At 47.5% G+C, this 27,535-nt stretch overlaps 2 protein-coding genes across 2 annotated transcripts in view; both read right to left on the bottom strand.

Annotated features, from left to right (window-relative positions):
• LOC310851439 (uncharacterized protein) overlaps window positions 1-5,030 on the bottom strand; it is a 77,552-nt gene extending 72,522 nt beyond the window's left edge. The window contains exon 1 of the mRNA XM_083753861.1: window positions 1,865-5,030. The gene's annotated coding sequence lies outside the window, so the exon portion shown is untranslated. The remainder of the gene's footprint in view (window positions 1-1,864) is intronic.
• Window positions 5,031-9,115: 4,085 nt separating this feature from the next.
• LOC310851428 (uncharacterized protein) lies at window positions 9,116-23,725 on the bottom strand. The gene is made up of 6 exons (XM_083753835.1): window positions 23,693-23,725; window positions 22,623-23,117; window positions 21,960-22,041; window positions 13,082-13,164; window positions 12,652-12,778; window positions 9,116-11,139 (listed from the first exon to the last, which is right to left on the bottom strand). Exons 2-6 carry the CDS (start codon window positions 23,034-23,036, stop codon window positions 9,227-9,229), a joined length of 2,619 nt encoding a protein of 872 aa, XP_083609961.1. The 5' UTR covers window positions 23,037-23,117; window positions 23,693-23,725; the 3' UTR covers window positions 9,116-9,226.
• Window positions 23,726-27,535: the final 3,810 nt, after the last annotated feature.

The following is a 27,535-nucleotide window of genomic DNA, read 5'->3' as shown; positions in this document are numbered from 1 at the left end:
ATGAACTGCTTAGAAGCCTATTTGAGCCTTCAACCCTCCTTCCTTGGCGGTTCCTCCCACCATTCCTGTGTGTCCCCCAGTCCATGGCATCCTCTCTCCCCACATGGCCCCTTCCTCCTACCTGCTCTGGGTCCACAGGGGCAGCTTCCCCTCCCCCACCAAGAAAAGATGGACAAACTGGTCTTGCTGGCCTCTTTCCGTCTCCTGCGAGAGAAGAAGGTAAATTGGAAGTCAAGAGCGCATGCTTCACTCCGAAGGAAAACTACAGGTGCGCCTTCAAATAAGCAGGAGTTGCCACCTAAATATGGACGTTTGTACCCATTTCACATACTAGTTGTGCAAAAACACATCTCCCTTTCTCTGGGCTCTTGGCCCCCGTGACTCCCCCCCCCCCAAAGATTAAACAAATTCATAGATTAGTTTCAAAATCCACATAATGTGACCAAACAGTTTTCCCAGAATCCCCCACTCCTCCCATGTTGGGTTGCCAGGCCTCTTCCTGCTTCAGGGCCAGCTGAGTCTTGCTCATCCATCTCTGTTCTCAGGAGATCGGAAGGAGTCCCTAGGTCTTCTGCCAAGTTCTGCCTGTCCTACTGAGAGGTGCCAGAGAATCCTGTAAAGCAAATGCATTCTTCTACTACAAGATTGATAGACAGTCAGGAGAAGAGAAATGTTCCCTGGGCCAGCATGGATGAGTCTGAATCACAGCCCAGACTCGGAGTTCAAGCACCATATTCCCATATTCTGAAGACAGACTTTGTTGTGAGGGCAACTCTCTCCCCCTTCAGAATCATGGCTGCCTCCCACTGGGGGGCCTGGAGCCATCGCTAGCCCTCTGCTCCTCCCTGAATGGGCCTCATCCTCTTCTCAAGCCATCTCTTCCTCCTGTGGCAGGGAGTTCCATGGGTCTAACTGCGCACTGGGAGATGGAAGGACTTTGTTTAGCAGAGGCCAAGTTTTTATTTCTGCCTCCAGATGTTTCCATCTGGCTGCCACCTGGGCTGATTCTTCAGTCCCATCAGGATTCCTTTGCAGGCCCTTTTCTTCCTGACTCAGTGACCCCTCCCCAAAGGAGCAAGACAAGAGTTGCAGACCTCCTGCTACTTGCAGCCTCCCTGGCTTTGCAGAGAGGAAGGGGGGCAGAACCTCTTAGCCCTGGCTTGAGAATCCCCTTGCAGGAGCTGAGCAGAATCCCCATGGATCCGTCCCCTGCAGCCCTGGGACACCTCGCCCCACTTCTCCCCACTGCACCCTAGGGCAGAAAAGAGAGGAAACCCACCAGATGCCAGAAGGGAAACTGAGGCAGCTCCTGCAGAGGAAACGAAAGCCCCCTCACCCTCTGGCAAGGCAGGAGAGCTCAGTGGGTAGAGCCTGAGTCTCTTTGGATCTCAGACCCCTGGGTTCAAGCCCCAGGCTGGGCAGAAGATTCCTGCCTGGCTGGGGATGGGCTAGATGACTTTGGGGGTCCCTCATCATGACTCCCTGGCCCTCATGGCTGTTCTTCTGAGCCCTTGCAAAGCGGAGCTCTCCCTTCTCGCTCAGGAGCCAGGGCCCCAGAGGGATCTTCTTGGGGGGACCCTCCCCTGCAGCCCTGGGACCCCCCATCTCCCCAAGGCGACTCACCCAGAAGGCGCCCCCAGGCAGCACTTGTGGAGCAGAGAGACAAAAGCCCGGATGGGGGCGGAGCTTGTGCTCTGGGGAGCCTCCTCCCTTTATTCCTCTCTAGGAAGCCAGCTTGGTGCCACTCTGCCTGCTGGTCCCTCTCTGCCTGCGGAGGAGCCCCGGGCGTGGCGCAGGTGCAGAGCTGCTCCATCGGGGGACCTTGGGGGCCTGGCAAGCTTGGGCTCCCAGGTCAAGAGAGCACCTTGTATCCTGACAATGAAAAGACACCCTCCTGACACACACACACTTGGTGGCATCTCCTTTCGGCAAAGGGTCAAAACATAGTTCCAACTTGAAAACCACCTCCCCTCAATGGGCTTTGGACTACAACTCCCAACCGGGCCTGCCAGCAGAAGGCAGGGGGGATGGAAACAGCCGTCCAAAAGGTCCGGCCAGCTCCAGAGGCGACCCAAGGCTGCTCTCCAACGGGCGCTGCTCCAGGCATCTGAGTTGCCCAGTTCAAGGGAGCTGGCGGGACTAAGAACCGGGGTTCCTGAATCGCAGGGGTTGGACTAGATGAGCCTGGAGTGTCCTCTTCCAGGATTCCTCATCTGGTTGCCAATGCCACGGCTGGAATGTCTCCCAAAACTGCCCCCCCTTTCACAAAGAGCTCCCCCCCCCCCCGTCTTAAACTACCCTTTGACTGGCAACCATCTCCAATCTCCTTGGTGGACACTCCCAACCAAAGATGCATTAGATTCTCTGAAATCTACTCAGGAGTCCTGTAGTAATTTCATGGTCTTTATTGCAGCTTGTAAAACAGTGATTTAATTGCCCCCAAACCTCAGGCTTTTATATACATTATTTACACAATTAGTCCCGTCTGACTGGCTGATTCTGCTTCCCTCCTGGAGCCTGATTGGTCTTTTCCTGCAGGCCAATCAGTTGTTGCATTCTAGGATCCTACTTACCTATTATTCTAGGATCCAAGCTTAGTACATAACCTTCTCCTTCCTCCGTGTCCCCAATTCTTAAATAGGCTTTATTTCAAAACAGGGTGGGGGGTAGAGATGGCTTAGAGGGAAAGAAGCTAAATTTTCACCGCTCAGAACCTGGAAACGGGCTGCCATTAAGATTGTTGTATTTTGGAGCGTGCATTGACTGTGAATAGACCGTTTGCTGACAGCCAGTGAAACAAGAGTGATACATTGTTTTAACCATCCTCTTCTGACCTCAAAAAGGAGCAAAAGGAGTAAGAGTAACTGAGTAATAGTAACTGAGACTTGATACTAAATCTAATGGTGCAACTGTGTTTTAAAAAGTGACATTTTGGGCTAACATACCATAATTAGTAACTACTTCCCTCTAGAGGAGGTTTCTGAAATTGCTACAAGGGTTGGAATTTTCCAATTCTAAGATAAGACTCTGGGACTGTGGAATTGACCTTGAAGTGTTTAAGCGTTATGGCAGATGGAAAAGAAAAAATAGACCCGCCAATCCAAGACAAAACAACAAGGTCTGGGAAGTCTTGGCAGCGAAGAGCCTCTACATCTGGTCCTCCTGCCCCATCTGCGGCTGTATCAACGCACTCTAAATCAAAAGGAATGATATCAGAAGAGACCTTAGCTCTTGCATTAAGTAAGATAAATGAATCATTGGAACAAATGAATAAAAAATTAGACCAGAACTCACAAAGTATAAATAGTTTGGGACAAAAAGTTAATACAAATACAGAAGCTATTGAGAAACTGATACAGGAGTCTAATTCGACTCGACAGATCGCAGAGGAAGCTAAGGGAAAAGTTGTTGCCGTGGAGGCAAAGGTAACTCAATTGGAAACAGAGAGAGTTCCAGACCTACAGAAGCAACTTGAGGACCACAAGTTGGCGCTTTCTATGATTGAGCTCAAGGAAAAACAGATAAATTTGAGAATTAGAGCTGTACCTGAACTGGAAAAGGACTCTTTGTTAGAATTCCTTATGCAGGAATTTGCAGACTGCTGGGATTTGGACTTGGAAAAAGAGGAATTCAGAATTGTGAGGGCCTTTAGACTTGGAAGAGGAGGGAAGAAGAAGAAGAACAGAATAAGAGACTGCTTGATTACCCTCCGATCTAAAGAAGAGAGAGATAGAATTTTGGGCTGGCACTACGAGAAGACTTTGGTAATACAACAGTCAAGAGTGGAAATATTTAAAGATATCCCAAAACATCTTTTGGACCCTAGATCCAATTTTGGAGATTTGGTTGCCCTGCTGAGAAGGAACAAAATCATCTTCAGGTGGGAATTTCCTCAAGGCCTATCCTTCAGCTTTAAAGGAAGGAAAATAAAAAAAAGATCAGCAGAAGATAAAATAAAGTTTCTGATTAAATACGAAGAAGATCTGCAGAAGGGAATCAGAAAAGAGCCAACAGCATTGGACAGAAGATCATCAGATAGAGGACCAGAGCAAAGAGTATTGGAGAGAAGATCACCAAACAGGGGAACATTGGATATATCAACATTATCCTTTGGATTGGACCCCCCAGTGAACTGCCATCATCATTACCAACAGAAGAGGAGCAAGCATTGGGTGCACTTGGGGGGGCATCAAAGTAACCACATGATGGCGCTGCAGGTCTTGAGTTGGAATGTGAATGGACTGAACTCCCCGGAAAAAAGGCGGAGAGTATTTCATTTACTGAAAAAAGAGCATTTGGACTTGATTTGTTTACAAGAAACACATGTGACAAGGCTACACAGGAAGATATTGTATAATAAAAGATTAGGCCAATAATATATCTCATCGGATAAAGTTTAAAAAAGAGGAGTGGTCCTCTATGCAAAGGAGAACCTATCACCAAAATTTATATTTAAAGATGATCAAGGAAGATACGTTGCAATTGAAATTCAAACACAAGGAGAAAATTTCTTGATAGTAGGTATTTATGCACCAAATGAAGGAAAATCGGACTTTTTAAAGAAGTTACATGAGACTCTGATGGACTATATGGATTACAATATGATTTTGATGGGAGATATGAATGGGGTAGTGTCTACAAATATGGATAAGGCACAGAGACAGGTAGTCACCAAGGATGGAAGATTACCAAAAACTTTCTTTGATATGACTGAAAATATGGATTTAGTCGATATCTGGAGAACAAAGAACCCCCTGGGAAGAGAGGGAACCTTCTTCTCTGAGGCTAAAATGACATGGACAATAATTGACCAAATTTGGGTAACCAGAGGACTGGCTCCGAAGACTAGTAAAGTGGAAATCTGCCCCAAGACCTGCTCCGACCATAATGCCGTGAAGATGGAAATGAAATTGACGCCAATTGGTTCCTTTAGATGAGGATGAATGATACTTTGTTTAGGAATGAAGAATTCACTAAGAAGGCCCAAAAAACTTTGAGAGGCTATTTTGAGATAAATATGAACATTACTGTGGAAAAAACGAGTAATATGGGATGCAAGCAAAGCGGTCATGAGAGGATTTTTGATACAACAGAATGCAATTAAGAAGAGAATTCAAAATGAGAAAAAAGACAAAATCCTGGAAAAAATAAAGGAAGGAGAGAAGAAATTGAGGGTGAAACCAAAGTCGCAGGAGATTTTGAAAGAGATAAAGTTATATCAAGTACAATATATGAAAATGATGAATCAGGAAATGGAAGATTAAACAGATGAGACAAAAGACATTTGAATCGGCAAATAAGTGTGGGAAACTGTTGGCTTGGCAAATGATAAAAAGACAAAAACTTAATACTATTATGAATTTAGAAGTGGAAGGAAAGAATATACAGAATCCATTGGAAATTAGAAGGTGCTTCCAGAGGTATTTCAAAAAACTATATACACAGGAGATGCAGAAAGAAATGGACATTGCTAAATTTTTGAAAATGAATGGACTACAAAAAATTTCCCAGGAAAATAAGTTAATGCTGAATTACAAAATAACGGAACAGGAAGTAGAAGGGGCCATTCAGAACATGCAATTGGGTAAATCTCCAGGACCGGATGGACTGACTTCAAGATACTACAGATCTCTGAAAGAATGGTTAATACAACCCTTAAAGGAAGTCTGCAATGAAATATTGGAAGGGGAAAAGGCACCAGTCATGGAAGGAAGCGTACATCACACTTATACCGAAAACAGAGACTGAAAAGACACAGCTTAAGAACTACCGCCCCATAGCACTGCTTAATGTGGATTATAAGATTTTTGCAGATATTTTGGCTAGAAGATTAAAAAAGGTGTTAGCAGAAGAAATTCACAAAGATCAAGCGGGTTTTCTCCCGGGCAGAGACTTGTCTGACAATATGAGGAATATAATTAATATCTTAGAAAAACTACAAGTGAAGATCAATACTAAAGCAGTTTTGATATTTGTGGACGCGGAGAAAGCCTTTGACAACATTTCTTGGAGTTTCATGAAGAAGAATTTACTGGGGATGGGGGTTGGTCAAGGTTTTGGAAATGGTATAGGTGCAATTTATTCAGAACAGAAGGCTAAATTAATTGTTAATAACGTAGTGACAGAAGAATTTAAGAGTGAGAAAGGAACACGACAAGGTTGCCCAATCTCTCCTTTGCTTTTTATATCGGTCCTGGAGGTTTTGTTAAATATGATTAGAAGGGACCAATTGGTAAAAGGTATACAAGTAGGAGCCAAACAGTACAAACTGAAAGCATTTGCTGACGATTTGGTATTGACTCTACACGAGCCAGAATCTAGTACTAAAAGAGTATTAGAACTGATTCAAGAATTTGGTCAGGTAGCAGGTTTTAAGTTGAACAAGACAATAACTAAGGTTTTAGAGAAAAATCTAACTGAGATTGAGAGAGATAAATTTCAGAAGGAGACAGGATTAACATTGGTTAAGAAAGTGAAATATTTAGGGGTTAACATGACTGCTAAGAACATGAATTTATTTAAGGATAACTATGAAAAATGTTGGACTGAAGTGAAAAAGGATTTAGAAATATGGTCAAATTTGAAGTTATCGTTGTTAGGCTGAATTGCTGTGATAAAAATGAATGTATTGCTAAGAATGCTGTTTTTGTTTCAAACATTGCAAATTTTGGACAAAATGGACCGCTTCAAGAAGTGGCAGAGAGATATCTCTAGATTTGTCTGGCAGGGCAAGAAGCCTCGTATAAAATTTAAGATATTAACTGATGCTAAAGAAAGAGGTGGATTTGCCCTGCCAGACCTCAAACTTTATTATGAATCAGCCGCTTTTTGTTGGCTGAGAGAATGGATGCTTCTTGAAAACACTGATGTGTTGGATTTGGAAGGTTTTAACAATGTATTTGGTTGGCATGCATATCTGTGGTATGATAAGGTTAAAGGACACAAAGCGTTTAAAAACCATATTGTCAGGAAAGCACTATTTAATGTCTGGATAAGATATAAAAACTTGGAAGATATAAGATATCTTATATCTTCACTGATCCTCTATTGCGAATGTAACAAACTCTCTATAAACTATGAGAAGACAAAAATTTTGGTCTTCTCGAATGGTTGGAAATTAGAGAAATGGAAAATAAGAGGGCAAGAAATCCAACAAGTGAAAATCTATAGGTATCTGGGAATCTTATTCCAGAGCAATTTAGGGTGGGCAACCCATCGCACAAATGCCATAAAACAGGCAAAGTGCATCTCATCAGCAGTTGCCCGTTTTCATTATCAGAAAGGTAATCAATTTATTCCTGCGGCAAATCAGATATTTCAAACAAAAGTGCAATCCCAGATATTCTATGGAATCCCGCTATGGGTCCAAGCATATAACAATGATTTAAAAAAGATTCACTCTAGCTTTCTGAGACGTATTCTTGGACTCCCAGCTGTGATCAAATATGAAACAATGTGTGCAGAAATAGGCATACACACAATGGAATATTGGGCATGGTCCACCTCAATAAAGTATTGGTTACGCTGCCACTTTCGCTGCCCTCCATCAAGTCTGCTCGCTGATTTGCTCAAAGACTCCTATAAATCAAGATGGTATCAGCACCTCGAAAAAAAGATTGAATCTTTAGGCATCGAGCTGGAGCCCCTGTACAATTCTAGTGAGCAATATATCTCCCATAATATCCTAACTAGACTAAAGGATGTCGAGAGACAAAATATTATGGCAGCTGTAAACAAAATTTGCTCCCCCATATTCTATGAATTAAATATCTTAGATAGCAGAGCCAATTACGTCACTAAACTAATAATCCCAGCCCAACGTAGGGCTTTTATGCTGGCCCGTTTGAATGTTTTTCCCTCAGCATTTGTCAGGGGAAGATATCAAAACATTCCTAGAAACAAGAGACTCTGCAGATGCTCTATGAATGTCCCGGACACTGTAGAGCATATTCTCCTTTATTGCCCATTGTACAGTACGCTCCGTCAACGCGTGCTGTCCCCTCTTTTGGGTGGTCTGGAACCGCAGCAAGGTGAATGTGTGGGTTTCTACCTATCCGACGTTGACCAAAGGGTAACGGCGGGGGTAGCCGAGTTTTTGGTAGCAGTCCTCCAAGGAGCAGGATAACAAGGAAAACCACTGACTCTATATGTATATATATATATGCATTTAGCAAACTGCTGCCTTTTTATATATATTTCAAGGCTTTTATATGTTATTTTCTCTTTTAAGGTTTTATTTCCATAATGCCTAATAAAGGTTTGATAAAGTAAAGTAAGTATAAAAACTTGTTAGAAAATAAAACCCCGAGATGGCTGTCATCAATGGAAGCAAAGGCTCAGAAAAAACTCAATATGGAGGCCAAATGGCCGAAGTATTGGGAAATTCTGGAACAAGAGGGAGACAGATTAAAACTGCAGAGTTTTGAAAAACTAAAAAACAGAGTGCGAGACTGGCTCCTCTATTATCAAATAATGGAGGCATATAATTTGGATAAAAAACTAGGCTTTCAGGTGGAAAAATCAAAACTGGAAACAGAATTGCTGGACCCTAAAAGGGGGATTTATTCACATTGGTTTTCTACCCAAAAACCACCACCCCCGGCTGTTAGGAGGGTGGCGCCTCCTCCATGAATTCCTCTTCCACTCCCAGCCACTCCGCTCAAACCTTTGCTAAAATCCTGCTCTCCTCCCTCCTCTCCGTCTCAGAGGCTGGGCTTCTGTCTCATCTCAAGAACTGCCAAAGCGCCCGCAGTTGCCTCTTATCTTCTACCCAAACCGTCCACATCAATCCTAAGCGTCTCCTGTTCTGATTTCCATTTTTTGTCTTCTTTTCCAGCTTTTCAGACTTCTCCTCCCTTCCTTTCATGGAGATATCTAGTGCTTCTGTTTTCTTTGTCAGTGTCTCTACTTTAGTGGTCAAATTAGTCACCATTTAATGATTTTTATCAATTCGGGCTAACACAGGCCTGGTGTTAACTGTTTTTGAACTGCCATATTCAAAATCTCCCTCTCCTTTGTTCTCAAAGCAGCCTATTTTCCAACAGCACCTTATCAGTTTGTCAAGGTCACAGAATAACTCTTTCCCAAGAAATCCTGTTTCCTGCATTCCTCCCTTTTTCAGGGAGCTCTAAGTCCTTTTAAGAGCTCCAATTGTGTTAAGAACTTTAAAAATGAGACCAAACTTTCATAAATCCCTCCGATCACACTCTTGGCACTGAAATAGTTTCTACCCTGTGTGAATTCTCTGATGGGAAATGAGATTGTTGCTTTGACTGAAGCTCTTTCCACATTCCACACACTGATATGGTTTCTCCCCTGTATGGATTTTGTGATGGGCTGTGAGACTTTCTTTCCTGGTGAAGCTCTTTCCACATTCCAGACACTGATAGGGGTTTTCCCCTGTATGAATTCTTTGATGGGAAGTGAAGCTTATTTTCCAGGTGAAGCTCTTTCCACATTCCAGGCACTGATAGGGTTTCTCCTTTGTATGAATTCTACGATGGTAAGTGAAACTGCTCTTTTGACTGAAGCTCTTTCCACATTCCAGGCACTGATAAGGTTTCTCCCCTGTATGAATCCTTTGATGGGAAAGGAGTTGGGAGATCTGACTGAAGCTCTTTCCACATTCCAGGCACTGATAGGGTTTCTCCTTTGTATGAATTCTACGATGGTAAGTGAAACTGCTCTTTTGACTGAAGCTCTTTCCACATTCCAGGCACTGATAGGGTTTCTCCCCTGTATGAATCCTTTGATGGGCAGTGAGACTTTCTTTCCTGGTGAAGCTCTTTCCACATTCCAGACACTGATAGGGGTTTCCCCCTGTATGAATTCTTTGATGGGAAGTGAAGCTTATTTTCCAGGTGAAGCTCTTTCCACATTCCAGGCACTGATAGGGTTTCTCCTTTGTATGAATTCTACGATGGTAAGTGAAACTGCTCTTTTGACTGAAGCTCTTTCCACATTCCAGGCACTGATAAGGTTTCTCCCCTGTATGAATCCTTTGATGGGAAAGGAGTTGGGAGATCTGACTGAAGCTCTTTCCACATTCCAGGCACTGATAGGGTTTCTCCTTTGTATGAATTATACGATGGTAAGTGAAACTGCTCTTTTGACTGAAGCTCTTTCCACATTCCAGGCACTGATAGGGTTTCTCCCCTGTATGAATCCTTTGATGGGAAGTGAGATAGGCACTCCGAGTGAAGCTCTTTCCACATTCCACGCACTGAAAGGGTTTCTCCCCTGTATGAATGCTTTGATGGGAAGTGAGTTCGGAGCGCATCCTGAAGCTTTTTCCACACTCCAAGCAGAGATATGGTTTTTCCCTTGTATGAATTCTACGATGGCAAGTGAGATTGTAGCTGTGACTGAAGCTCTTTCCACACTCCAAGCATTGATATGGTTTCTCCCCTGTATGAATTCTACAATGGGAAGTGAGATTGTACCTGTGACTGAAGCTCTTTCCACATTCCACGCACTGATAGGGTTTCTCCCCTGTATGAATCCTTTGATGGGAAGTGAGTTCAAAGCTCGTCCTGAAGCTCTTTCCACATTCTACGCACTGAAAGGGTTTCTCTCCTGTATGAATTCTACGATGGGAAGTAAGATCGTGGTTGTGACTGAAGTTCTTTCCACATTCCACACACTGATAGGGTTTCTCCCCTGTATGAATCCTTTGATGGGAAGTGAGATTGGCACTCCGAGTGAAGCTCTTTCCACATTCCACGCACTGATAGGGTTTCTCCCCTGTATGAAGTCTTTGATGGGAGGTGAGAGAGGAGCCAGCAGTGAAGCTCTTTCCACACTCCAAACAGTGATAGGGTTTCTCCCCTGTATGAATTCTTTGATGGGAGGTGAGAGAGGAGCTAGCAGTGAAGCTCTTTCCACACTCCAAGCAGTGATAGGGTTTCTCCCCTGTATGAATTCTTTGATGGGAAGTGAGCTTGGCCCTCTGATTGAAGTTCTTTCCACATTCCAAGCACTGATAGTGTTTCTTCTCAAAGGGATTTCTTTGATGGGAAGTGGCATGGGAGCTCTGACTGAAGCTCTCTCCACAGTCTGAATCCTGATATAGATCCTCTACAGTATGGATTTCGTTGTCGTCTCCCTTGTTCTTCATTTCCAATTCATCACCACCTGAAACTAAGAGGCAAACGGATTAGAGTCTCGGGAAGAAGTGCAGTCCCAAATTATGGAACAATGCTAATTAATACTTGGGACAGGGGAAGAACCGAAGGGAGTTAGATGTTACAATGTTCCTTTTGTTCTGTAAAAATGTATAGTTTCGTATACAAATCAAGCTGAATACTATATGTTTTCTCTCTCTAGTTTTTAAAAGTACAGCTTAACCTGGTAACGTCATTTTGTTCAAATTTAAATATGGATGTGTACTATCTTCATAAATAAAATGTGCTTTTATTATTACCATATTTTGCGCTCTATTGGACGCACCGGACCACAGGACGTACCTTGTTTTTAGAGGGGGAAATCAAGGGGGGAAATATTATTCCCCCCCAGCCCCAAAGAGCCACAGACAGGATGCGCACAGCCTGTCCGCTTCTCCCAGAGCTGCTCGGGGCTGCGGGGGAAGCCCGGGTCCCACCCCCCCGGTCCCAAAGAGCAAAGAAACAAAGACAGTGAGCGGGATCCATAGCCGTGCAACCTCTTCAGCCAGGAGCTAAACCTCTCCAGCGCGGCTAAAGAAGAAGACAAGGCAGAAAGCGCGATCCATCCCGCTCGCTGCCTTGGCCTCCTCTTTAGCCTTGCGCAGCATATTTAGCCTTGTGCAATGGGATGGATCGTGCCCGCTGTCCACCGGGGCTGGACTAGATGGCTCCTGGGGTTCCCTTCCAACCCCACAATTCTATGACCTCGGAAGGTGTTGGGGGTCTCCACCACTGGAGGCTTTTAAGCAGCTGTTGGGGGACCATCTGCCTGGCGTTCTTTAGCTGTGATTCCTACATTGTGAGGGGGCTGGACTAGATGACCCTCGTGTGGCCCTCCCAACTCTATACAGTCCTACAATTCTGCGGCAGGAGATCCACAGCCACTTCACACAATGCCCACTCCCAATTTTCATCGGAGAGACATGTGGCTTCAGTGTCTAGGTAAGTACCCCCCTACCTGCCAATCTTCCCCCACCCCACTTAAGCCGAGGGAATACCTGCCCAGAGAAGCTCCCAGGTGAGGCAAGGGTTAAGATCTACCTCTGGTAAATGGCTTTGTATCCCCCCTCTTTCCCTTTTCTCTTCCTCTTCTATGCTATTTCCTTCTTTTGTGTTTTGTTTAATCTGTTTTTATTGTATACTAAAATAAAAGCTGCAAAGTTTCCTTTTTTATAATATCCCCCCCTCCAAACTAAAACGTTAGATAAAAACACTGATCCAGAGGAAAAGAAGGGGGTGGAGAAAAGACGGAAAAAGAAAAAGAGGTAGAGATAGATTTTTAAAAAGTTGGCTTCTTTAGCTTCGCATAGCCTCCCGCAGCTGGAGAGGCGCGCAAGGCTTTCCCCAGGAGGGAGAAGGGACTGACTGGCCTCCTGGGGAAAAGCCCGCAAGAGCCGCGCGAAGCTTGTGTGTGGCTCTTGGGGGCTTTTCACATAGAGAGATGTCTTGAATTACAAAACAGATAGGATGATCCAATAGGGAGCCTTACCGAGAGAGTCCAAGATCCCACGATTCTCCTCCATGACTTCCTTATGGAGAGCTCTCTGGTCAGGATCCAGCAACGCCCACTCCTCATCTGTGAAATGGACAGCCACATCTTCAAAGCACACTGGACCCTAACAGAACAGGAAAAAGGCTGTCCTCTTAGAGAACATTCACTTGGCTCTGTTGTTTTCTACAGCGGCCAGACCCCTCTCTGACTTCCTCATCCCTCCTCTCTCCTGCTGCAGCTTCTGCCTCGAAGTCTGGGCTGCTCTCTGCCACAGACTCCCTCTGCTCCCTGAGCCCTCTTCCCTCTCCAGCTTCAGACACCTCCTCCTCCCAGTCGGCTCCCTCTTCTCTGGCTCCTCCCACCATTCCTCTGCGTCCAGCCAGTCTGCATCCAAGCAGTCCTTCCCCACAAGGCTCCTTCCCCCTACCTGATCTGGGTCCACAGCTGCTGCCTTCCCTCCACCACCATGAAAAGATGAAGGAGCAGGTCTTGGTGGCATCATTCCGTCACCTGGGAGAGACAAAGGTAAGTGGAAACCGTGAGCGCCTGCTTCTCTCAGAGGTGAAACAGTGCATCTCTAAGTGCAGATGGAGCTTCGTCCAAGTCTCCCCTGCTAGCTTCCGGTTCCGCTCTGCTTTAATGGAGGCAGCGGGAGATCGTTGGCAAAGGAAAAACAAGGATGACTGAGGGTAATTCTCCTTGCAAGTTGCCCCCAGGGACAGGGGGGAACGGGCTTCACTCCCAGTTTGTCTCGGTACCAGGCTCCGGCTCCGGCATGGATTGCGAGAGGTAGGGAGGCGCTGAGTGCAAAAGCCCTTCGCCTGCCGAAAACCCTCCTTCTCCGCCATTAAGAAGCAGAGGTTCCCCTGTCAATTAGAGCTCAATGTGGACTAATGTACAGGCGTTGCCGAAAAAGATAATAAACTGTGGAATTAAACCAGCTGCAAGGTCTTTAAGGTTTGAATTTGAGAATAAACTTCATTTGCTGCAACAGACAGTGAGTGGGGGGAGAGGAGCCTATGGCTTCTTTATATAAAGTTTTCTTCTTTGCATTAATGATTTGGCAGCCCGCCATTGAATAATAGTTCAAAATATCTATGTACAGGTGAGCAGGGATGAAACTGGATTGCAGATATGAAATATAACATCAAATGGAACTGTGCGTGGGGGAAAAAAGGAAAAAGGGAGGGAAGCTCTATTTTGCAAAATGTTTACGATGGAAAATTAGAGCTGACTCTTCCCCATCCTTTATTATATACAGACTGAACTGATTAATGCTAAAAGGACTTGGAATTTAAATTAATTGGATAAATGCGCATTTATCTAAGGCCAGACAGAGGGATGTAAGGAATCTGAAAGTTGTGTAGGAGCTGATAAGGTTCACTACTGAGTCATTTGCAGTTTGATCGATCCCTCTCTTTCCCAGGCGGAGAAGAAAAATGGGAAAAACTGATTATTTATTGGGATAGTGTGATTTTTGCAGCTGCTGTTAAAGTTGCCAAACAACGAAGCACAGGACAGAGCGATGGAGAATTTCTGAAACCACAATGGGATATTAGCTCCGCCCAAGGAATAATGGAGAACAGCAACAACCAGGAAAAGATAAAATATTTTACAAGGACAGGAAAAAACATCACGAACAGAAAGATTGCCACACATGGGAAGAGTAAGGCCTAGTGTGGGGCTCTGAGGTGAGCTTGGCTGTCTGGCTGGTGTACCGGCCACCTAGCGCACCAGCAACCACTCTGTCAGGCCTGCTGGAGGCGGTGGCCGGCTGGGCCTTGGAGTTCCCTAACCTATTGGTATTGGGGGACTTCAACATCCATGCTGATGCCACTCCCTCCTCACAGGCTCTGGACCCGGTGTCTTCCATGGCGACACTAGGGCTCTCCCAGTTTGTTTCGGGCCCCACACATCAAGCAGGCCACACTCTGGATTTGATTTTGGCGTCGGTATAGATGTGATCATGTCTCCTTCGATGAAGGTGCCATGGTCTGATCACTATGCTCTGAAAGCCAGGATTGACTTTCCACCCCCACCCTGCTTAGATGGCGAGCCGATTTGGGCTCAACCGCAGAGGCTGATGGACCCTGAAAGATTCTGCCAAGCCTTGCGGGACCTTGCCCCCCCGGCGACTCATTGACTGAGCTTGTTGAGGGCTGGAATATCCAGTTCCTGGCAGCCATCGATGAGATCGCACCTAAGCGCCCTCTGCGACCCCGCAGAAACCAGGCTCCCTGGTTTACCGAGGAGCTCCGGAAAATCAAGCGGGACCTCAGGCAGCTAGAGCGAATATGGCGGGGTGCCCGTGACGGAGCCTCAAGAACATCTTATAGGGTTTTTATGAAAACCTACGAGATGGCAGTGAAGGCCGCTAAGAAGTCCTACTTCTCGGCCTCCATTGCATCTGCTAGCTCTCGCCCGGCGCAATTATTTAGTATAATTAGGTCTTTAACGTCCCTTGAAGGACAGCCAAATTTAAATAACAATTTGACACACAACTGTGAGGCATTTGCGAGCTTTTTTGTGGAGAAGGTCTTGTTGCTCTGCCATGACCTCCCTGCCAATTTGGATACAATAAAGGAACTGGAGGCCCCTCGACTGTCCTCGGGTCCAGTATTGGACCACTTTGACCGGATATCCCCAGCCAACGTGGACAGACTCCTCCGAGCTGGAAAGCCCACCACCTGTCCTCTCGACCCGTGCCCGTTTTGGCTGATTAGAGCGTGTCCAGACGAAGTGCGGGCCCCCCTGGGGGGATATCATCAATTTGTGCCTTGGCACCTGGAAGGAGGCAGTGGTGCGCCCGCTCTTAAAGAAAACATCATTAGATCCCTTAGATCTATCCAATTACCGCCCGGTTTCAAATCTTCCATTCCTGGGTAAGGTGATTGAGAGAGCGGTTGCTGAACAGCTTGGCAGGTTTCTGGATGAAACATCGGCTCTGGATCCATTCCAGTCGGCTTCCGTGCTGGTCATGGGACCGAGACGGCTCTGGTCGCCCTGACAGATGATCTCCGCGGGAAGCTGGATCGAGGCGGGTCGGGGCTGCTGATTCTTCTAGACCTGTCAGCAGCCTTCGACATGGTCGATCACGAACTTCTGGACCACCGCCTTGCCGACGTGGGGATCCAGGGCACAGTCCTTCAATGGCTGCGCTAGTTTCTCTCTGGTCGGGGACAGAGGGTGGCACTTGGGGGGGAACTGTCATCGCGACACACTGATCAGATGTTTGGAAGCTGTGGCTGGATGGTTACATGGGAGCCGGTTGAAGTTAAATCCTTCGAAGACAGAGGTCCTCTGGCTGGGACGGGACGATATGGGATTGAGGGGGCAACTCCCATCACTTGCAGGGCGCAATTAGTGCCAGTGCTGTCCGTTAAGAGTTTGGGTGTAATCTTCGATACCTCCCTCTCTATGGAGGAGCAGATTACAGCTATAACAAAGGCGGCATTTTTTCATCTCCGACAAGCTAAGCAGTTGGCTCCTTATCTCTCTCACCCTGACCTAGCCACTGTGATCCACGCGACGGTCACCTCCAGACTGGATTATTGTAACTCGCTCTACGTGGGGCTGCCCTTGAGACTGACCCAGAAACTCCAGCGGGTGCAGAATGCCGCAGCGAGACTCCTTATGGGGTCTTCACTGAGAGATCACATTCATCCGGTACTATACCAGCTGCACTGGCTCCCGGTGGAGTACAGGATCAGGTTTAAGGTGCTGGTTTTAACCTTTAAAGCCCTATACTGCGTAGGACCCTCGTACCTACGGGACCGCCACTCCTGGTATGCCCCACAGAGGAACTTACGATCTGCAAATAAAAACATCTTGAAGGTCCCAGGCCTCAGAGAGGTTAGGCTGGTCTCAACTAGAGCCAGGGCTTTCTCGACTGCGGCTCCAACCTGGTGGAACGCTCTGTCACAAGAGACTAGGGCCCTGCGGGATTTGACATCTTTCTGCAGGGCCTGCAAGACAGAGCTGTTCCGCCAGGCCTTTGGTCAGGGCACAGCCTGACTCCCTTCTCTGGCAATCAGCACAGAATTTTGCTTAACGGTTGCCATCAATTTGATTTTAATTAATTTTTAGAATGAGATGTTGTTAGAATGTTGGATTATTTGATTGTTGCTAGCTGCCCTGAGCCCGGATTCGGCTGGGGAGGGTGGGATATAAATAAAATTTATTATTATTATTATTATTATTAGTGAGAGATTTTACTTTCTTGGGCTCCATGATCACTGCAGATGGTGACAGCAGTCACGAAATTAAAAGACTCCTGCTTCTTGGGAGAAAAGCAATGACAAACCTATATAGCATCTTAAAAAGCAGAGACATCACCTTGCCAACAAAGGTCCGTATAGTAAAAGCTCTGGTTTTCCCAGTAGTGATGCATGGAAGTGAGAGCTGGACCATAAAGAAGGCTGATCGCCGAAGAATTGGTGCTTTTGAATTCTGGTGCTGGAGGAGACTCTTGAGAGTCCCATGGACTGCAAGAAGATCCAACCTCTCCATTCTGAAGGAAATCAGCCCTGAATGCTCACTGGAAGGACAGATCCTAAAGCTGAGGCTCCAGTACTTTGGCCACCTCATGAGAAGAGAAGACTCCCTGGAAAAGACCCTGATGCTGGAAAAGATGGAGGGCACAAGGAGAAGGGGATGACAGAGGACGAGATGGTGGGACAGTGTTCTTGAAGGTGCCAGCATGAGTTTGACCAAACTGCAGGAGGCAGTGGAAGAAAGGGGTGCCTGGCATGCTCTGGTCCAGGGGGTCACGAAGAGGCGGACACAACTAAACGACTAAACAACAACAAATATTAATTGATGTTTCAATACGAATGGAAGTCATTAATACTGCAGCTGTTGTATAAAGGATTGTTATCTTGACAGGAGTGTAATTGAAATTAATAAGATTCTGGAATGCAGAAATCAAGAAAATCATCAAACCATCAGTTTTAGCATGCGTGGGGGAAATATATTATATAATTTGGTATCTTAAAAATTGGTATTGCTAATTGTATTGTAATTTCGCATTGTTATAATGATGATGATGATGATGATGATGATAATAATAATAATAATAATAATAATTATTATTATTATTATTATTATTATTATTATTATTATTATTATTATTATTATTATTATTTATTATTTGTACCCCGCTCATCTGGCTGGGTTTCCCCAGCCACTCTGGGCGGCTTCCAACAAAGATGAAAGATACACTAAAATGTCACATACTAAAAACTTCCCTGAACAGGGCTGCCTTCAGATGTCTTCTGAATGTCAGGTAGATGTTTATCGCTTTGACATCTGATGGGAGGGCGTTCCACAGGGCGGGCGCCACTACCGAGAAGGCCCTCTGCCTGGTTCCCTGTAACTTGGCCTCTCGCAGTGAGGGAACCGCCAGAAGGCCCTCGGAGCTGGACCTCAGTGTCCGGGCAGAACGATGGGGGAGGAGACGCTCCTTCAGATATACTGGACCGAGGCCGTTTAGGGCTTTAAAGGTCAGCACCAACACTTTGAATTGTGCTCGGAAACATACTGGGAGCCAATGTAGGTCTTTCAAGACTGGTGTTATATGGTCTCGGTGGCCGCTCCCAGTCACCAGTCTAGCTGCCACATTCTGGATTAGTTGTAGTTTCCGGGTCACCTTCAAAGGTAGCCCCACATAGAGCGCATTGCAGTAGTCCAAGCGGGAGATAACCAGAGCATGTACTACTCTGGCGAGACAGTCCGCAGGCAGATAGGGTCTCATCCTGCGTACCAGATAGAGCTGGTAAACAGCTGCCCTGGATACAGATTTGACCTGTGCCTCCATGGACAGCTGTGAGTCCAAAATGACTCCCAGGCTGCGCACCTGGTCCTTCAGGGGCACAGTTGCCCCATTCAGGACCAGGGAGTCCTCCACACCGGCCCGCCTCCTGTCCCCCAAAAAGAAGTACTTCTGTTTGTCAGGATTCAATCTCAATCTGTTAGCCGCCATCCATCCTCCAACCGCCTCCAGACACTCACACAGGACCTTCACCGCCTTCACTGGTTCTGATTTAAAAGAGAGGTAGAGCTGGGTATCATCCGCATACTGATGAACACCCAGCCCAAACCTCCTGATGATCTCTCCCAGAGGCTGCATGTAAATGTTGAAAAGCATGGGGGAGAGGACAGAACCCTGAGGCACCCCACAAGTGAGAGCCCAGGGGTCTGAACACTTATCCCCCACCACCACTTTCTGAACACGGCCCAGGAGGAAGGAGCGGAACCACTGTATGACAGTGCCCCCAGCTCCCAGCCCCTCTAGACGGTCCAGAAGGATGTTATGGTCGATGGTATCAAACGCCGCTGAGAGATCCAGCAGAACTAGGAAGCAGCTCTCACCTTTGTCCCTAGCCCGCCGGAGATCATCAGCCAGTGCGACCAAGGCAGTTTCAGTCCCATGATGAGGCCTGAATCCCGACTGGAAGGGATCCAAATGGTCCGCTTCTTCCAGGTGTGCCTGGAGTTGTTCAGCAACCACTCGCTCAATCACCTTGCCCAAGAATGGAAGATTTGAGACTGGGCGATAATTGGACATCGTGGCCGCATCTAAAGATGGTTTTTTAAGAAGCGGTTTAATAACCGCCTCTTTCAGCGGGTCTGGGAAGGCTCCCTCATGGAGGGAAACATTCACCACCCCACGAAGCCCATCGCCCAGTCCTTCCCGGCTAGCTTTTATAAGCCAGGATGGGCAAGGATCCAGGAGACAGGTGGTTGGTTTCACTCGTCCAAGCAGCCTGTCCACATCCTCGGAGGTAACAGATTGGAATTGATCCCACACAACTTGACTAGACAGGACTCTAGCGCTCTCCCGCCCTGGCCCTGCTCCCACGGTGGAGTCTACTTCTTCCCGAATCTGAGCGATTTTATCTGCAAAAAACTTTGCAAAATCATTGCAGGAGAACATGTGGCCCGTACTGGGCCCAGATGTCGCAGGTGGTTCCGCTAAATTGTGAACCACCTGAAAAAGTCTCCTGCTGCTGTTTTCTGCAGATGCAATAGAGGCAGTGAAGAAAGTCTTCTTCGCCGTCGCTATCGCCAATTGGTAGGCTCGGCGTTGAGCTCTAACCTGTGTCCGGTCAGATTCGGAATGAGTTATCCGCCACCGGCGCTCTAGCCGTCTCAACGATTGTTTCAGTGCCCTCAGATCCGTGGAAAACCACGGGGCTCTCCGGGCTCCAGGCAATCGGAGAGGGCGCTTCGGAGCCAAACAGTCAATAGCCCTGGTTAACTCCACATTCCAGCGGGCCACCAGGGAATCGGCTGAAAGGCCATCAACATGGGATAAAGCATCCCCTACCACTCTCTGGAAACCATTTAGATACATTAAGTGGCGGGGGCGGACCATCCGAATCGGTCCCTCCTCCCTGCAGAGGGGATGGGTCACGGAGAAGTCCAGTTGCACCAGGAAGTGATCTGACCATGGCACTTCTTTCGTTTCGCTTTTACTTAGTGTCAGATCACCAACATCCATAGAGGTAAACACCAGGTCTAAGGCACGTCCAGTGGGTTTGAAGGAATGGGTTTCCAAAACCCAAAAACTGACTGTGCAGGCAGTTTTTAAACTGCACCAAAATCCCCATTTCTCCTTAGCTAAAATGCATAAACTTCAGCCGTTGAGCAAATGCAAAACAAGAACACAGCTATCTCCCTTATCAGTTTGACGGCAAGACTGGCCTTGACTCTACCAGTAGAACAGACACAGACATATCTTATGTTCTGAACACAAATGATGCAGAGACCCAAGTCTGGGACTAACGCCAGAGCATGTTCTCGGAAGTAGTGACCTCTTGCTCCAAGATAGGAGTAGGAACAGGAATATCCTTTTATGGTCAGGAGTGCAGGAAGGAAGATCCCTTTATGGTTGAGAGTACCAGAGCAGGAACATATGTGATGTCAACCTGTGTACGTACGCCGACGTGGTTGGGCTCCTAGGGGAGGAGTGAGAGGGTGCCTGGAGGATATATAAACTGCATGAAACCTGTCATTTCTTTGTACTTGCTGTGGACTCACCACGCAAGTGCCTTCTGCTATCCGGAGAGCAGAATAAACTCTTTCTTTGAACCAACCTCGGTGTCGTTTTGACTTCCTTCCTCCTCTCCCGGAGCAACGCAGACCCAATCGGTGAACTCCAATAAGGCTACAGGTTGGGCCAGACTTATTCAGGGACAGCCCCATGGAGGCCATGCTTTCCACGAAGTCCCGAGCGGCCCTTTGTAAGGTCGTGTCGGCATGGATGTTAAAATCCCCTAGGACAACCAAGCTAGGTGTTTCCAGGAGAACATCCGCCACAAACTGAAGCAGCTCGGGCAGGGAATCCTTGGTGCAGCGGGGAGGTCGGTACACCAAAAGGAATCCTGTACTGCCCCGATTGCCCAACTTCCAGAACATGCACTCAGAGAACTGGGTCTTCCCAATAGGACGCCTGGTGCAAACTAATGACTTCCTAAAAATCACTGCAACCCCCCCCCTCCCCGCCCACATGACCTGGGTTGCTGTGCGTAAGAGAAACCTGGTGGACAAGCAGAGGCAAGGACAGGCCCATCTGCTTCATCCAACCAAGTCTCTGTTACACATGCCAGGTCAAGTCCTCCATTCACAATCAGGTCATGGATGGCAGTGGTCTTATGAATCATTGACCTGGCATTGCACAGCAGCACCTTCAGGTCATGTGGGTTTCCCCTGTTGATTCCAGTATCCATCCGGTCAGGACCAGACCCGGAGGCAGGAATAGTCCTCAGACAACGACTAAACCTGCCTCCTCTGTAATGACATGGTCTGGTCTTAGCGTAACTCCTCCTCCTACCCGTGATCACCGAAATTAGTTGTCCCAGTGCATCTCCCCCTGTGGAACATGCCCCAGCCATTTTGTTGGCTGGGACTTACTCCCCAGCAGCCCTGACCCCACCCTTAAGAACAAAATAACACCTTAAAAAAAAAAACAAATAAAACAATACAAACAAAAAACAATAAAAATTACAAAAACATAAAATCAAACAAATTCCCAGGCCCAATAAACATCCATCCCACCCCAGGCTATTATTGGACTGTAATTGTAAACTAATCAAATTACTATCGCAAATGTCTCCCCCTGCTGAGTACATTTGGACATTTGTACCCATTTCATATAATAGTTGTGCAAGAATACATCTCTCCCCCCCGCCCCCGAGCTCTGGGCTCCAGGTGTCTTCCCCCAAAAGATGCAAAGAACTCAGAGATTAGTTTCAAAACCAAGAGAATGTGACAAAACGGGGGAGAAAACACTCCTTCCTCCTTACCCAGAGGCCTCACTCTGGCGTCCAACGGAGTCTTCTCTGCCTCAGAAGAATCAAGACCCATTTCTGCCCAAAGATCCTTCCTCTGAAAGAGCAACAAGGATTCAAAACAGAGAATGGGGAGAAGGGTTAGAAAAGGAACGGCAGAGGCAAGCGCTTTCGGGGGACAGAGGTGAAAGCTGCTTCCTGCTTCTGCTAGACTGGTGTCTGGGGTTGGCTGCCAGGACCATGAAACATTGGTCCTCAAGGATCTTCACTGGCTCCCAAAACGTTTCCCAGCACAATTCAAAGTGTTGGCCTGAAAGGCCCAGTATACCCAAAGGAGCGTCTCCATGAACTGAGGTCCAGTTCCGAGGGTCTTCTGCTGATTCCCTCATTGTGCTAAGTGAAGTTACAGGGAACCAGTGAGAAGAAAACCCTCCCATCAGGTGAGAAGGAGATAAGAAAATGCATAACTTTTAGAAGACATCTGATGTCTTCTTATGCTTTTATATGTGCTGGAAGGCACCCAGCCACATGGGTGTTTTATTAATAATAAGAAGAAGAAGAAGAAGGAGAGGAAGAAGGAGAAGATCTCTTCCTAGATGCTTTCCAAAAAAGAATGGGCCATTACTCTCCCTCCTCTTTGGAGCCCCTTGGGAATATCCAGAGGAAAGTCTCTCTCACCTGCTGCTCTGCCTGCTTCCTCTCCTCTGCCTGACTCAGGAGGAAACCTTCGGCCAGGGCCACCGCCTGGGAACTGGTCTCCGCTCCGCATTCCCTCACCCAGTTCTCCACCTCCAGGGGAAGGACAGCCAGGAACTGCTCCAAGATCACCAGGTCCAACATCTGAGCTTTCGTGTGCCTTTCTGGCTTCAACCACTGATGGCAAAGGTGGTAGAGTTGGCTGCAAACCTCTCGGGGTCCTTTGGCCTCCTGGTAGCAGAACTGCCTGAGCTGCTGGCTCTGCACGTCTGAGCAAGGGGTGTCCTCCTCATCCAGGATCTTCTGCATGGAGTTTTCACGCAATCCCCCACTACTCCCAGTTTCCAGGGCGTGACCTCTTCCTGCTTCAGGGCCAGCTGAGTCTTGCTCATCCATCTGGGGTCTCAGGAAGTCTCCAAGAGATCGGAAGGAGCCCCTTGGTCCTCTGCTAAGTTCTAGTGCAAGGTGCAGCAAATCCTACGAATCAAACACACTATTCTATTGTAAGATCAATACACAGCCAAGAGAAGAAGAATATTCCCTGAGGAAGCATGGATGAGTCTTCCTAGGAACCAGGGCTGGATTGCCACCGTCCCTGTTGTTGTTTAGTCATTTAGTGGTGTCCGCCTCTTCGTGACCCCCTGGACCAGAGCACGCCAGGCACCCCTGTCATCCACTGCCTCACACAGTTTAGTCAAACAAATAAAGAATTAGGGAGGGGAAATGCCCTACATACAGAGATTTATGAATAGAGAGAGAAGCTAAAGCGTTTGCAAGGAGGACGGTTTGTAAGCAGAGGTATTCCTGTCCTTCTCCCTCATGTCCCTCTTAATATACTTCTCCCTCAGAATAAAGTCCCTCATAATATCCTTCTCCCTCAGAATATTGTCCCTCCTAATGTCCTTCTCCCTCCTCGCTGTCTTCCAGTCCCACCTCCCTGGCCAGGGCCTGAGGTCCCTCTGGCTCCCTCCCGGACCCCCAGCCTCTCTTCCCTCCCCTTCCCGCCTCCCGGGGCAGGGAGTTCCCCAGGCTTCCTCCGAGAGGAGACCCACCAGAGCCCGGCAGGCGAAGGCGAGGCCGCTCTGGCCGGAAGGGACGTCAGAGGGGAGGAGGAGGGGGAGCGGCCCGCCTTCCTTTCCTGTCCTCTCTAGGAAGCCAGCTCGGCGCCCCTTAACCCTTGGCGAGCCGGGCGCGCCCCGCTCATCCTTCTCTCTCCCTGCCGAGGAGCCCGGGGCGTCAAGCGGGCGGAGAGGAGGAGGCAGGGAAGAAGCAGGACCCAGAACCCGGGACTGGGCGCGTGTGCGTGTGAAGTCTCTTTGGCTTGGCGCTTGCTGGTCATTTTCTGACAGGAATTTTTTCTCTCTTTAATCAAAGAACTTCACTCCTTTATTACACTGGTTGTTCTGTGTCTCTGGGTACGTTTCTGTGTGGGATTTTACTTGGTATCACGGCTCTTTTCCCCCCGGCACCCTTGGGCCCGCCCTTCAGGCTTGTCGTTTTGAGACCCCACTTCCTCCCTGGGTTCCTTTTTCTGGAAGGGACTGAGTATTACTGCTCCCCCTGAGTCTCCTTTGATTTCATCTCCCAAGGTAGAGACTTCAGTTACTGTTTTCAGCCTAAATGAGCAGGAACCTCTTGAAAACATTGCTCTAAACTGATGAGCTGTTTGAGCTCATCTAACTTTCCTCCCGTCTGTCCAGAGCTTGGTCAATTCGGCTGCCCAGTTGGGCCTAAGTCTCTCCTGGTTTCCTTTTAATTTCACCAAAGGCTTTTTGGCTTTGTTCTGCAGTCAGTCCAAAGCACACTTTCACTCTCTCTTTAAATGTGAGGGAATCAGAGGTTTCATCCTCTCTGAGTATATTTCACTCAAAATTCCACATATCTGTGGGCGTAAGTGCAGCACCCAGTTTTCCTCAGGAATGTTTAAGTCTGCCAGTCCGCTCAAAACTAAATAGGATCTGTGTGGGTTTTAACTTCCTATCCCACCTCTGCCCCCAATTAATATGCGATGACGCAAGGGCTCTTCCCCCCCGGCAGCCTTGGGCCCGTTCTCTCTCTTAAATATAGTGCACCCACCTCACAGAACACAATTCCCACAAATGCCCTCCAACTACCTCAGATTATCTTGTGGGGGACTCGCGTGAGGTAAAACTTACTAATTGGGAGTCTCAGGCAGGATTTGTTCAAATAAACATTAACGATTTTATTTAACAAGGAAGTTTATGACACAAGTGGATAAAACTTAGGATACCTCAGTTGACAATGTTATTTCCCTTCATGGTTTTCTCAGTTGTTTCACACGTAATACTTTGGCTCTTAACAAGGTGGCACTTTCTGCCAGTTACCCTACTCCCGAGGTACTCCAAGCCAAAGACCCAAGGGATCTCTGGTTTGGGAGTCTTCTCTTTCTAGAAGGATCTCTCCCCTCCTGACTGGGATGAGAGCTCAGCAGCCGGTCTCTTTCCAGCTCCTCCTTCTCCTGGCTCAGCCTCCCAGTTCCTTCCTGGCCTGATTTACTCTCCCAGGACACCACACACTGTCCTTCCCACTACGCTCAGAGACTCCTTTCTCTAGCTGGTGGTCTTTTCCTCAGAGTGGATGTTTCCACCCAGAACCACCTCCCTCCAGAGCTCCTAGCCATGGGGTCAAATGGGCCCAGGTCTCCCTCCTCCAGCTCCAGGGCTCTTAGTCTGTCCGTTAAACCACATGGGGCGTCTTTGGGTGTAGTATATTCTCCTAGGGGCCCCAACCTGCCACTTCCCCTGAGCTTCTTGCAGCCTGATGGCAACAAACAAGCGTGTGTGTCTTGCTTCTTGCCAAGTAAAGCAACACCCTCCCTGGTCGGATGGAGGGACTTGTCTCTTGAATGGTGGAAAGGACCATCCAGCCATGTAGCTGGTCAGGGGCCCAGGCCCCTCCTGAATCTTCTTCTGAGGGTCTCAGGATGGGTGATGAATTTCGGGGAATTGGATTGGCAGGCAGTGCCCCAGCGCATCATGGCCCTCGGAAGCCACTCCTGAGAGGACCTGTTCTCCTCCCCAGCCTCCCTTTGATTCCATGGGCCTTTCTTTCAGAGTCTCTCTAGGACACCTGGCTCACAACAAGGCCAGCTTGTCTTCCCACTGTTCCTGTAAGTGAGGAGAAAATGCTTGTGCTGAGAAGGGTGTGAAGTGAAGAGAGATTCATATCTGAAGTGATCTGAAAGGGACTTCACTGCCCTCAAACATCCCCCCTATTGGATGGAAGGAGTTTGGGGTGGGCTTGACAAAACCTTGTATAGTTGAAGGGAAAAGGGACAAGAATGGTCCCTCCTCCAAAACGGAAACCACCACTGCTAGTGGACGCTTGCGATGCATGAAGCTATCCATTTCCATTTCTTGGTTTTGCAATGTGATTTATCATCTAATGCTCTTTGCATTTAAAAAGTAGGACCATAGATTTACAATGTTTGCTTCTGACCAGCTCGGCCTTTCTCTCCTGCCCCCTCAGGGCTTGAAGGGGTGTTTAAACATGAGCAGGAGGAGGGCAGCGCCATCCATGTTGTGCATCGGGCTTTTTGTACATCAGCCCAAGGGGAGGTTCCAGCGCTTGGTCCGGAGGCTGCGCAATTGCATCCGGAAGGAAGATGATCCATGCAACTTCCTGTGCTGCAGGCCAGGTAAGCTAGGCATATGGGGTGGGGGGTGGGGGCAAGATGACGACTATTTCGTGACTTTCAAGAATAGGAATTTTACACACCTTTGTCGACAGAATCCTCTGCCATACCTATGCACCACTTGGGTTAATACATCAAGACTCAGTAAGTGGTGAGTAGGTATAAAATATACTTCTAAAGGCAAAGGAAACATCAAAACACATAAAAATGTAAACAATGTAAACATGGTAATGTCCAGAGTTAAGTGTGATGAAAGAAACACACGTAAAACTCACCTCATGTCCCACGGCAGAAGGAATGGCCCACATGGGAAAGAGCCAACCCAGACCCCCAATAGTCAAAGAGTCTTTCTGATAATGGCCAGCCGGCAGGGAAAGACTTCAGGGCTAGGAGGTCCCTGGAGGAGCCCTGCTTCCTCTCTCTCCCATTCAGGCAGCTGGACGGAACTCTTAGTTTCGGTTTGCCACTGAGCAGTGCTTTGGAGTCACAAGACTCTCTTTACATTCCACACATTCCATACTGTTGGAAGTCTCACGGGAGATGGATTCCTGTTCCTTTGTTCCTTTGTTGTTCAGTTGCTCTCTGCTCTCACAGAGAGAGGATGTATTTTTCTGTCTGCGTAGCTAGATAATAAAACTCCTAGCAATGTAGTCCAAACCTCTCGTCTCTTCCCTGTGCTGGAAACTCTGCTGAATGGGGAATGTGCCTGGAGCCTTATCAGAGGCTCAGGTCGTCAATCACGTTGAGGCGATTCCGGAAGATGAGCTTTATCAGCTCGGTCAAACGGAGATCCCAAGAGGAACTACTAGGGAAGAAGTTCCCTTGAACTCGGTGCAATGAGTTCTGGGCAGACCTGCAGAATTCTCCTGTTCTAGGATTCCACGACACCCCAGATCACTCTCTGTATCTGGGAAGGGACTGCACCAGAGCTGTGAAGTCAAGGAGGGGGAGAAAAGGAGACAAGAAGAGCAAGCTTTCTCTTGGCTAAAAACCAAACAAACACCCCAGAAGCAGCAGGAAAGGCCCAGAGGGGGAGGGGCTTTGCAAGGACACCCCCCTGGCAGGCCTTTTCCTCGCCAGGCTCTCCAGACACCAGATAGGCTTTCATTTTGATGCCAAGGACGCCCTGAAAGGACTTAGACCAGTCATGACGTGAAGGAGGTATTGAAGGAATAAATCATAATTTGGGTCAGCCACCGGCCATAGCAATAAAACAATATGATATACAAAGAAAAATAAA

Source organism: Podarcis gaigeae, assembly GCF_964106915.1.
Source record: "Podarcis gaigeae genome assembly, chromosome: 8".
Taxonomy (NCBI): Eukaryota; Metazoa; Chordata; class Lepidosauria; order Squamata; family Lacertidae; genus Podarcis; species Podarcis gaigeae.
Note: the sequence above shows the minus strand (reverse complement) of the source record. Positions and strands in the feature narration are given on the sequence as shown.